Genomic DNA, 12,607 nt, shown 5'->3' on the forward strand with positions numbered 1-12,607 from the left:
CCCGGACCGGATATGACCTCACAGATATCGTGGATACCACTCACCTCCCCAGAAGAACGTTCATTTTCTTCATGGCACCTCCCCTCTCACCTCCGAGTCCTGACCTTCTCCGCGGCTACTCACCCTGCCCCCCCCCCCCAAACCCTGACCTTCCCCATGGCAACTCGCACCTCACCGCAACCCCCCCCCCCCCCCGCTCTCCCGCGAACCCTGCGTTTTCCATCGCACCTCACCCCCCATCCCACTTGAACCCTGACCATCTCCATGGCACCTCATCCCTCACCACCCTAACCTCTGACCCACTCCATGGCGCCTCACTCACCCAAACCCTGACTTTCTTCATGGCATCGCACCTCACCCCCTCCAAATCCTGAATCTCTCCTTGGCACTTCACCGTCCACACCCTCCCAAATGTCTCACTGGCCTGAGGGTCAGATCCAAGTCACAACCCCTGATCTCTCCTGAATCTTCACAAGGTACTCCCTTTGAACCTATCACTGGCCTGAGAGTTAGCCCCCCAGGCACACCCTCTGTTCCTCAGAGCTCTGACTTCACCTCCCACCCTGCCTCCAGTTGGCCTGAGGCTTAGCTCCAAGATAGAACACCGATCCGCCACAAGACCCTCACCCAATCCTGAACACACTGTCAGTCCTGGGCTGCACCTTTACCTTACTCTGAACCTCTCCCACCCCAATATCTTCCTGAACCTGACTCACACATACCTGAAGTTCTCACTGACCTCCCTTTACAATGATGTGCATGATTCCTGATCTTCCCTTTGACTCTACTGTGCCCACACTCACTACCGCAAAGAGCTATGGAGGCCAAGTCATTGAGTAGATTTCAGACAGAGATAAATAGATTCTTGATTGTTAAGGTGATTAAGGATTATAGGGGGATAAAAGCAGGAGAATGAGATTCTGTCATGATCAAATAGCAGAATACATGCAATGAGCCAAATGAACTAATTCTGTTCCAATAATTGGAGGTGTAGTGGACAGCGAAGACGGTTACATCAGATTACAACAGGATCTGGACCAGATGGGCCAATGGACTGAGAAGTGGCAGATGGAGTTTAATTCAGATAAATGCGAGGTGCTGCATTTTGGGAAAGCAAATCTTAGCAGGACTTATACATTTAATGGTAAGTTCCCAGGGAGTATTGTTGAACAAAGAGACCTTGGAGTACAGGTTCATAGCTCCTTAAAAGTGGAGTCGCAGGTAGATAGGATAGTGAAGAAGGCATTTGGTATACTTTCCTTTATTGGTCAGAGTATTGAGTACAGGAGTTGTGAGGTCATGTTGAGGCTGTACAGGATATTGGTTAGGCCACTTTTGGAATATTGCGTGCAATTCTGGTCTTCCTATCTGAAAGATGTTGTGAAACTTGAAAGGTTCAGAAAAGATTTAGAAGGATGTTGGAGGATTTGAGCTATAGGGAGAGGCTGAACAGCCTGGGGTTGTTTTCCCTGGAGCGTCGGAGGCTGAGGGGTTACTTTATAGAGGTTTACAAAATTATGAGGGGCATGGATAGGATAAATAGACAAAGTCTTTTCCCTAGGATCAGGGAGTCCAGAACTAGAGGTTTTCGGGTGAGAGGGAAAAGATATAAAAGAGACCTAAGGGGCAACTTTTTCACGCAGAGGGTGGTACGTGTATGGAATGAGCTGCCAGAGGATGTGGTGGAGGCTGGTACAATTGCAACATTTAAGAGGCATTTGGATGGGTATATGAATAGGAAGGGTTTGGAGGGATATGGGCCAGGTACTGGCAGGTGGGACTAGATTAGGTTGGGATGTCTGGTTGGCGTGGACAGGTTGGACCGAAGGGTCTGTTTCCATGCTGTACATCTCTATGACTCCAAGAGGGGTGTGAGTGACGGATTTTGGAGGACATCCATACTTCGACTGCAAGTTAAGTCAAAAATCCCTGTGTCTGCGTGGGTTTCCTCTGGGTGCTCTGGTTTGCTCCCACAGTCCAAAGGTGTGCAAGTCAGGTGAATTAGCTATGCTAAATTGCCCATAGTGTTAGGTGCTTTAGTAGGGAGTAGGTGAATGGGTCTGGGTGGGCTACTCTTCAGAAGGGCCTGTTTCTGCACTATAGGAAATCTAATAAATCTAATCTTATGGTCCCTGTACCTGGACTCTGCCATCCTCCAGCTTTGGGCAATGCTGTGCACAACCTTTTATACAGGTCATTTCCCTCATGCTGCTGTGCCCAGATCCTGACATTGCATGTCAACCCTCTTGAGCTAAATAGTAACCCTCCTCTTCCCTAACCCTGCTGAGTTCAGAAACTGCCCCTGCTCCTATAAGCAGAGTACTTTGTGCAGACCCTGATCCACTTCTGACCCTTGTATGTCTGGATATTTTCACACACTGAACCATACGCTGTTCCTGCCACAATCTTGACCGTCTGCTGTTGTTGAAACACCAGAATGAGAATTAGGAAATTTCATGTCAAGATTAATCTGACTTTGATCTGAGTGAGACCAGTAAAGGTGATTACCTCAGATTACAACGGGATCTTGATCAGATGGGCCAATGGGCTGAGAAGTGGCAGATGGATTTTAATTTAGATAAATGTGAGGTGTTGCATTTTGGGAAAGCAAGTCTTAGCAGGACTTACTTAGTGGTAAGGTCCTAGGGAGTAACCTTGGAGTGCAGGTTTATAACTCCTTGAAAGTGGAGTCGCAGGTAGATAGGATAGTGAAGGCAGCGTTTGGTATGCTTTCCTTTATTGGTCAAAGTATGGAGTACAGGAATTGGGAGGTCATGTTACAGCTGTACAGGACATTGGTTATGCCACTTGGAATATTGCATGCAATTCTGCTCTCCTTCCTGTCGGAAGGATGTTGTGAAACTTGAAAGGGTTCAGATAAGTTTTACAAGGATGTTGCCAGGGTTGGAGGATTTGAGCTATAGGGAGACATTGAATAGGCTGGAGTTGTTTTTCCTGGAGCTGAGAGGTGACCTTTTGGGGGTTTATAAAATTATGTGAGGCATGGATAGGATAAATAGACGAAGTGTTTTCCATGGGGTGGGGGGAGTCCAGAACTAGAGGGCATAGTTTTAGGGTGAGTGGGGAAAGATTTAAAAAAGACCCAAGGGGCAACTTTTTCACAGAGTGGTATGTGTATGGAATGAGCTGCCAGAGGAAGTGGTGGAGGCTAGTACAATTGCAGCATTTAAAAGGCATCTGGATGGGTATATGAATAGGAAGGTTTTGGAGGGATACAGGCCGGGTGCTGACAAGGGGGGCTAGATTGGGTTGGGATATCTGGTTGGACAAGTTGGACTGAAGGGTCTATTTCTGTGCCGTACATCTCTATGACGATGATTAGTGAAAACAGACTGATACTGAAAAGACCAAAACAGACAAAGTAAAAATTCCAGCCACATTTCATTTCAGGTTTATTTATTTTTTTTTAAATATTTTTGGAAAAATATATTTTTTACATTTTTTTTCAATTTAAACACTCTTCACATTCAACACAAATTGGCAGTGAAACTACCAAGTTCATAACTGAAGATGCCCAAAACTCCCTCTCTTCCAGTGGGTTGGTGTTGTTTACCTTACTGTCTGTCCATCTCCACAATTTCATTACTCATTTCTCCCAGGTGTTCATACTTACTGTACCATGAGAAAGGGGAGACATTACTTAAAGCCGAACTGTTTACCCAAGCACAATATTTCTGACCTAAGCGGACCGTAGCTTTTTAGATGGTCGACTATTACAACAGTGGAGAAAACTATTGTGTTGCAGATTCTCACAACTCAATATGCACCTAAACTTCCTGTTCCCTCACTGAGTTAGACAGTAACACTTTCAGTCCTGGAACCAACTCTCAGTCCGCGCAAGTCCTCACTGCCTTTTTTCTTACAAGTCAAACAAAAAAGTCAAGAGAATCTCAAACATCTGTCTCCTAAATAAATGCATTTGTACAGCACAATTCATCAATTATGGACATCCCTAGTTAGTTCATAATGCAGTATTATTCTCAAATGAAGTCACTTTAGGGGGAAAAAAAGTCAAGCCAATTACTGAATAAATGTAAGCAAAAGTAAATTCCCTAGTCCCAGAGAAACATAGGGCTGCTCTCTTACTTTAGAGGGAAACAACTGGCAGTGTTTAACCTGAACGGCACCACACCTCAGCCAAGGGACAAAACTGAGAAGGCAGTAACCAGTGGTCATGCAGAAATTGAATTTGCTATTAGCATCATACCAGCAATCCAGCCAACTGAGGTCAGCGTGGGTTCAATTCCCACATTAGCTGAGGTTACCATAAGGTCCCAATCATGCAGTTGGGCCTCAGGTTAAATCATCACCATTCATCTTCTCTAATGAGAGCACAGTGATATGGTCCTCTGGAACTATGATTAATCTGAATTTACTTTGAACAAAATGTATTTTAGTACTGAACAGTAGTACCAGGACCACATCCAGTTCACTCTCTACACCACAATCTTAACCAATGCTGACACCCTGCTCTCTCTGCATCACAATTTTAATTAGCACCAACATCCTACTCTGTCCCACAATCTTAACCAGCACCAACTTGCACTGTCTTTACCCCAACTTTGCACCCCAATTTTAAATCAGCACTGATACCCTTCTCTCCCTGCGCCACAATTTTAACCAATACCAACCTCTGCGCTCTCTGCACAGCAAATTCTCTTGTCCACAAAAATTTTGATCCCCACTAAGCTTGTGGCCATCAGCTGCCAGTATTCACATGTACAATAAATGCAATATTAATTGATAAGTCAGCAATTTCTTGAAAATAGTTTCAAGGTTTGAAACTGCAATCCAGAGTGATACACTTGTGCTCGAGGCAGAATGGCTTCAACAGGGGTTTTGCAAGGTTATTGTTGTTGAAAGGATGTCTGACATATACATTACACAACATTTGGTGAAAAGGTGTAACTGGGTGTTTTTTGGACAGTGCGTTCCAGTTACTTAAAATTTTCAAAAATTAACACCCTCTATTTTGTCAAAAGAGACATACTCAAAAAGAGAAAATCAATCAACAAATTTCTACAAACGTGCCTTTGTGCTCCTACTTTCTGCTTGCTTGCTTATTCAATTGCAAAGTGTTTCTGCAAATATCGGGATATTAAACAGTACAACTGCCAAAAGTGCCACTCAATTGTTAGGCTGAAGGTTGAACACACTTGGATTTTGGTAGTCCATTTGAATTAGCCAAGATCACACATTTCAGACCCCACTGACATCCATGTATTGTTGTCTGTTACTCTCACACCTCAATGCACTTGGGAGAGCTGCCAAACTATTAGCTAATCAAAACTCACTTCTGGAATTCACAAAACATGTGCCACTAGATTCAAAAAGAGAAAAAGTGTATCACTGTCTTTCTAAACGCCAAACCTGTTGTAACATCTTTCTACACTGCAGACACACATTTAATCAATTCCCATTCACACACCCAGAGAGAACAGGAAAGGAAAAGATAATAATCCACAATAACTGTTTAATTCAACAAGTGGCCTTTCATCCTACATCTTATTAGCAACTAGACAACAATACACCAATAAACACACAGTCGAGGTCTTATGATGTGCCCAAACAGCAAAATGGTTGAATCTTCCCTGCTCAATAATGGACTGACAAATGACAGCCACATGAGTAACATACATTCTCATGCCCACTGCTATAACTTTAATTCTTGTGTGAATCTACACTTTGGTGCCATCTTAAACAGCATCACAATGACTCTACATTGCCAAATGAGTGAGTACAGACAGCCTTCCCTCTACACTGACCTTAACCAGCACCATAGCCTCCAATCACTAAACTGTGATCTTCACTTGTGCTGACATCCTTTAACCTCTACACCAAGATTGTTACCCACACCAACACCATGTCCATCTCCACACTACAATCTTAGCCAACATTGAGCCACTGCTTTCTCTACACAATGATCTTAACTGAAATTGACAAACCCCTCTCTCTACACTACTGTCTTAAAACAGCAGCACATGCATTATACCAGTGGACAGGGAATCTTGTCATTTGACAGGGACTGGGAGACAACATAACCTGCACCATGTGACAAATTCTGGGATTGATTGCGATAGGTGAAATTTCCTGATCAATTGCACTGAGATGGGTTTCACTGTCTTAATGAATTCCCATTGCCATGTCTCTGATGGATTGACATGAACTTTCTCAGCAACACAAACAAGGGGAAACATTCTGAACACAACTGTACCTACAGAAGCTATGCTTATTACAAACTGGTGAGACTGAAAAGATCTTCAGTAGTGTATTAGCTTAAAGTAGAAGCACGAGCAACTTCTCCCCGTAAGACCAGTTCATGAAAACCCTCAAAAGTCCAGATTGTCAGAACTTTGTTGAATTAAGTGTCCAGCTTTGCCAAGGGAATACATAATACCTCCTATTAATCTCTGACAAGAGACCTCATATTTCCCTGACTAGACCATTCTCCCAGCCTTCAAGCTAACTGTAGACAAGAGTGCTCACACTGGTTACCAAGTCAGAGTTTAAAACAAGCTGCGAGAACAAATCCTGGCCAAGGGCTAAGAACAAGGGAGTGAACAGAGAACCAGCAAGCTCAGGTCTTCACAGCCACTGGCAACTATCCATTTCACCAGTTATTTGGCAACATAAGTCAAGGAAGTCGCAGTCAGCTAGGCAGTGTTAGGGCAGCATCCCCAGTCCATGCTGGCTGCTCTTCCCTCCCCGTGGCACTTCTAAGCTTCCTGTTTTTTTCAGTCAACGACTAGAAGCAAGTTATTGAATAATAACAGTCTCAGTACATTTATTTAGCATGCAACACTAAGTGAAAACTTTGGCAATGCACGAGTGTAACACAGTGATAGAGAAGGGAGCTTCTACTACTGGTTCCTCTAATACTGGCGTCACAGTGTGGAGATTGTGCTACATCCACCAACACAGGCCTCTGGAATCATCTTCAGTACTTCATCCCAGGAACAAACTCCTTCGCATTGGGGTTCAAGTTACTCTTGCTCTGGGGAAAAAAAAAAACAAGTCAATCACTTGCACTCAAATGCTGCAAAACATGATCAGCACACTTATATTTCATCACAAACCTGAGAACATAAGGCCAAAGCAGTCGCACCATTCAACATGGTCATGCCTGATTCACATCTCAACTTCACGTCCCCATCTTGGCTCTGGATCACAATCCCATTTGCTAATAAAAATCCTCACCTTCTGAACGTTAACTGTCAAAGACTGCAGATGTTTGAATTGTGTGTGAGTATGCAACTGCCCTATCCTCAATCCCAGAGAAATGTTTCATCAACAAAGCCCACAGACTGCAACAACAGGGATAGTCATTGGTCATGAAGAATGGCTCCATCTAGGTGAAGATGGGAAAGGGTGGGAGAGGGGTGGAAATAGGGAAATGGGCAGGGAGAGATGGGAAAAGGGGAGATGGGGGAAGGGACTGAGAAAATGGTGGTAGGGTACTGCTTCATGGGGTGTGGTGGGGATGGTGCAGGGGAATTGGTGGGAAATGGGCAGGTGGTGGAGAAGTCAGGGAAAATGGGATGGGGAGATAGGGGAGAGGGGATCCATTGCAGAGGGGGGGCTGGGAGAGGGGAGAGGTGTAGGGGCAGAGCAGGTCAGGGGAGATGGTTGGGAGAGAAGTCAGGGAGACGGAGGCAGTGGGAGGAGGACAAGGGTTATGTGGGAAGGGCCAGGGTGAGAAGGGGAGACAAGATGAGGAAGTAAGGAACATTAGTTGATGGTGCGGAGAAGATGCAGTTTGTTGCATGTTGAGGATGGATGGGAAGCTTACAGGGTGAGGAATGTGTAGAGGAAGAAAGGTGAGGAATGGGGATGTATTGGTGGAGATGGGGGAAGCTGTGAGGAGAGAGCAGGAAGCAGGTGGTGGGAAGATAGGTTCAGGGGAGTGTGAGGAAAGAGATTTGAAGTTGGGAGCAGGGGAGTAGGGAATAGGGAGCAGGTAATTGAGGGGGAAGGATGGAAGACCAAAGGTAAAGAGAGGAGGATGGGGAAAGGAGTAGTGTGCCAAGGATGGAGAAAGGAGTAGTGTGCCAAGGATGGATGAAGTGTGTCAGTGAAAGGGCAGAGGTAGAGGTATTGTTGGAGGGAGGAAGTACAATGCACAGGCAAAGGTTCGGTGACTTCTGAATGTTTGAGTGGTTGATTTTCTGCTGACCCTACATTCTGCCTCTCATTTGCCCATGCCCATCTTCCGCTGCTCCTCAGTCTCTCAAACGTTGTGTCACTAGATCCTGAGTGATAATGAAATCAGAAAAGCCTGAATCTGTACCATGCATAAAAGGAGAGCACCCATCTAGAAACAGCACTTGCTGCAAAACCCCGATAATCCCAAGACCCAAGAGTCTGGTGGAGTCTGCAGGTGTATGATACGCAGTGTAGAGGTGGGTGCTTGTACAAGGTCAGTGTGTATAAGGTGAGTTTACGGGCAGGTGTCCCAACAAGACCAGCATGTAAAGGGCAAGTGTATGGGTGAGTGCCTGTACAATGTCAGTGCGTAGACGGCAAGAGCGGGAAAGGCTGACGTTGTGACTTCAGTGTGTAAAGTGTGACTCTGGGGTAAGCTGCCCTGAATAAGGGTGGCCATGAAAGTTCAGTGCTTATCTGCAAGTGTGGGGTGAAGCTGCATTTGTGATGTAAGCACATGCTGGCCACGTGTGGCTTTCTGTTATGGGTGTGTACAGGAAAGGTCATCTTCATTCCATGGTAAGGTGCAGCCTTTCCCACTCTTGCCACCTACGCACTGACATTGTACAGGTACTCACCCATACACTTGCCCTTTACATGCTGGTCTTGTTGAGACACCTGCCCGTAAACTCACCTTACACACACTGACCTTGTACAAGCACCCACCTCTACACTGCGTATCATACACACGCAGACTCCACCGCACTTGCCCTGTACACAATAACCTTAGAGACACCTCACCTACTCGCCACTTATACAGTGTAGGCTAATTACCACATTATTTGGCAAAAACTGGGGAATATAGATTGGAGTGGCTGCTTGAGGATAAATCCACATCTATCATGTGGGAATCTTGTTAAGGTCAGTTGATTGGAGTTCAGGGCTAACATGTGTGTTTTGGATTTTAAGACTAGGTGGCATATTTTTAAGCTGAGAGGAGAAAAAGTTTAGAAAGATACAAGGTGCAATTTGTTTGCATAGTGGTTCCTGTGTGGAATGAATTTCCAGAGGAAATGGCGGATGAAAGTAAATGTTACAACATTTAAAGGTCATTTGGATAAGTACATGAATAAGAAATGTTTGGAGGGATATGGGCCAAGCGCAGGCAGGTGGGATTAGTTTAGTTTGGCCTTATGGTCAGCATGGACTGTTTGGACTGAAGGCTGTTGCCATGCTGTATGACTGTATGACATTGATTATATTTTCCTGAGAAGAAGATAGATAAGGATGGCAAGATTGAATAACAAGAGAAATTGAGAACTTAGTCAAAAAGGAAAAAGATGCATACATAAGGCTTAGGAAAATGAAGACATCTCGAAGAATATACAGATACAGGAAAGAACATGAAACAAAGAATTCAGAGGGCTGAAAAGAACAAAGAACAAAGATAATTTACAACCCAGGAACAGGCCCTTCGGCCCTTCAAGCCTGAGCCGATCCAAATCTACTGTCTAAACCTGTCGGTCAATTCCTAAGCATCTGTATCCCTCTGCTCCCCACCTACTCAAGCATCTGTCCAGACGCATCTTAAATGAATCTACCGTGCCTGCCTCTACCACCTCTGCTGGCAACATGTTCCAGACACCCACTACCCTCTGTGTGAAGTACTTGCCGCATGTATCCCCCTTAAACTTTCCACCTCTCACCTTGAAAGCATGGCCTCTCGTTATTGAATCATTCACCCTGGGAAAAAGCTTGACTCTATCGACCCTGTCTATACCCTTCATGATTTTGTAAACCTCAAATCAGGTCTCCCCTCAATCTCCTTTTTTTTTAATGAAAATAAACCTAACCAACTCAACCTCTCTTCATAGCTTGCACCTTCCATACCAGGCAACATTCTCGTAAACCTTCGCTGCACTCTCTCCAAAGCATCCACATCCTTTTGCCAATATGGCGACCAGAACTGTACACAGTATTCTAAATGCGGCCAAACCAATGTCTTGCACAATTTTAACATGACTTGCCAGCTCTAATACTCAATACCCCGTCCAGTGAAGGCAAGCATACTATCTGCCTTCTTGACCACTCTATCCACCTGTGCAGCAAACCTCAAGGTACAATGGACCTGAACTCCCAGATCTCTCTGCCCATCAACCTTTCCCAAGGCTCTTCCATTCATTGTATAATTCGCTCGAGAATTAGTCTTGCCTAAATGCATCACCTCACATTTGTCTGGATTGAAAACCATCTGCCACTTTTCCGCCCAATTCTCCAGTCTATCTATATCCTCCTGTATTCCCCGACAGTCCCTTATGCTTTCTGCTACTCCACCAATCTTCGTGTCATCTGCAAACTTGCTGATTATACCAACAGTGCCCTCTTCCAGATCATTTATGTATATTACAAACAACAGTGGCCCCAACACTGACTTTTGTGGAACACCACTGGTCACCTTTCTCCATTTCGAGAAACTCCCTTCAACTCCTACTCTCTGTCTCCTGTTGCTCAACCAGTTCTTTATCCACCTAGCTAGAACATCCTGCACACCATGTAACTTCACTTTCTCCATTAGACTACCATGGGGAACCTTGTCAAACGCCTTACTAAAGTCCATGTATATGACATCAACAGCCCTTCCTTCATCTATCAACTTGGTCACTTCCTCGAAGAACTCTATTCAGTTCGTAAGGCACGATGTCCCCCACTCAAAGCCATGTTGCCTATCACTGATAAGCCCATTCTTTTCTAAATATAAATAGATCCTATCCCTCAGTACCCTCTCCAGCAACTTTCCCACCACCATCAGGCTCACTGGTCTGTAGTTACCCGGAATATCCCTACTACCTTTCTTGTACAGGGGGACATGAGCAACCTTCCAGTCAGCCGGCACACCACCTGTATTTAAGGATGCTACAAAAATATCTGTCAGGGCCCCAGCTATTTCCTCTCTCACCTCCCTCAGCAACCTGGGATAGATCCCATCCAGTCCTGGGATTTGTCCACTTTAATAACCTCTAGCCTATTCAACACATCTTCCCTACTTATGTCAACGTGATCCAGACTAATCAAACTTCTATCTCTAATCTCAAGATTCATCACATTCCTCTCCTCAGTGAACACTGATGCAAAGTAATCATTCAGAATCTCACCCATTCACTCAGGTTCGACACACAGCCTTCCTTCATTATCCTTTAGTAGACCAATCCTTTCTCTAGTTACCCGCTTGCATCTTATATAAAGAATAAAATGCTTTGGGATTCTCCTTAATTCTGCTCCCTAAAGCTATTTCATGACTCCTTTTAGCCCACTTGATTCCTCATTTAAGACTTGTCCTGCTCTTCCAATATTCCTCCAGGGCCCGTTCTGTTCTTAGCTGCCTAGACCTTCTGTACACTTCCCTTTTCCTCTTGGCTAGTTGTACAATTTCTCCTGTCATCCACAGTTCATGAATCTTGCCCTTCATATCCTTTGCCTTCAATGGGACATGCCTAAACTGCACTATCTTTGAAAGCCTCCCACATCTCAAATAGCTGTGTCCAATCCACATTTCCGAGCTCCTGTCGAATTTTGATATAATAGGCCTTGGCCCAGTTTAGTACTCTTCCCTTAGAACCACTCTTCTTTATCTAAGAGTATTCTAAAACTTACAGAATTGTGGTCACTGTTCCCAAAGAAATCCCCCACCGCAACTTTTACCACCTGTCCTGGCTCGTTCCCTAGTACCAGGTCCAATATGGCCCCTTCCCTCGGACTATTGACATACTGCTCTAGAAAACTCTCCTGGGCGCTTCTTACAAATTCTACCCCATCCAGACCTCTGACGCTAAGTGTATCCCAGTCAATGTTGGGAAAATTAAAATCTCCCATCACCACTACCCTATTGCCTCTACATCTTTCCATAATCTGTTTACCGATTTGTTCTTCTACCTCACACTCCCTGCTGGGAGGCCTGTAATACAGCCCCCAACAATGTAACTGCACTCTTCTTATTTCTCAACTCCACCCATAATGCCTTACCACCCAAGATCACCATAGCGTGCTCCTTTAGCACAGCTGTGATATCGTCCCTGACTAGCAATGAAACTCCACCCCCCTTTTATTTTCCTCCCTGTCTTGTCTGAAGTGTCTATATCCTGGAACATTTAGTTGACAATCATCATGCCATTCCTTCAACCAAGTCTCTGTGATTGCAATAACGTCATACTCCCAGGTACCAATCCAAGCCCTAAGTTCATCTGCCTTACACACTACACTCCTTGCATTAAAGTAAATGCATTTCAGGCCACCAGTTTTTTTGCACTCATCTGCTCTCTGCCTACTCTTCCCTTTATTAATGTTATCTTCATAATTCTTAGTGTCCACCTCGCTGCCTACTTGTTCTCTCTTCTGGTTCCCAGCCCCCTGCCACATAAGTTTTAAAACCTCCCCAACAGCAGTAGCA

The 12,607-nt window shown here is 44.8% G+C and overlaps 1 protein-coding gene across 4 annotated transcripts in view; it reads right to left on the bottom strand.

Annotated features, from left to right (window-relative positions):
- Window positions 1-3,396: 3,396 nt before the first annotated feature.
- The window catches only part of LOC122556771 (polyadenylate-binding protein-interacting protein 2-like), a 47,009-nt gene continuing 37,798 nt past the window's right edge, over window positions 3,397-12,607 (bottom strand). For all 4 annotated transcript variants that reach the window (XM_043703910.2, XM_043703912.2, XM_043703916.2 and 1 more), the window contains one exon: window positions 3,397-7,015. In XM_043703910.2, the coding sequence (XP_043559845.1) occupies window positions 6,959-7,015 (57 nt within the window). In that variant the 3' untranslated portion in view covers window positions 3,397-6,958. The remainder of the gene's footprint in view (window positions 7,016-12,607) is intronic.

The sequence above is a fragment of the Chiloscyllium plagiosum genome, unplaced genomic scaffold (genome assembly GCF_037043375.1).
Source record: "Chiloscyllium plagiosum isolate Xiang-an unplaced genomic scaffold, Cpla_swu_hap1 HiC_scaffold_16, whole genome shotgun sequence".
NCBI classification, from domain to species: domain Eukaryota; kingdom Metazoa; phylum Chordata; class Chondrichthyes; order Orectolobiformes; family Hemiscylliidae; genus Chiloscyllium; species Chiloscyllium plagiosum.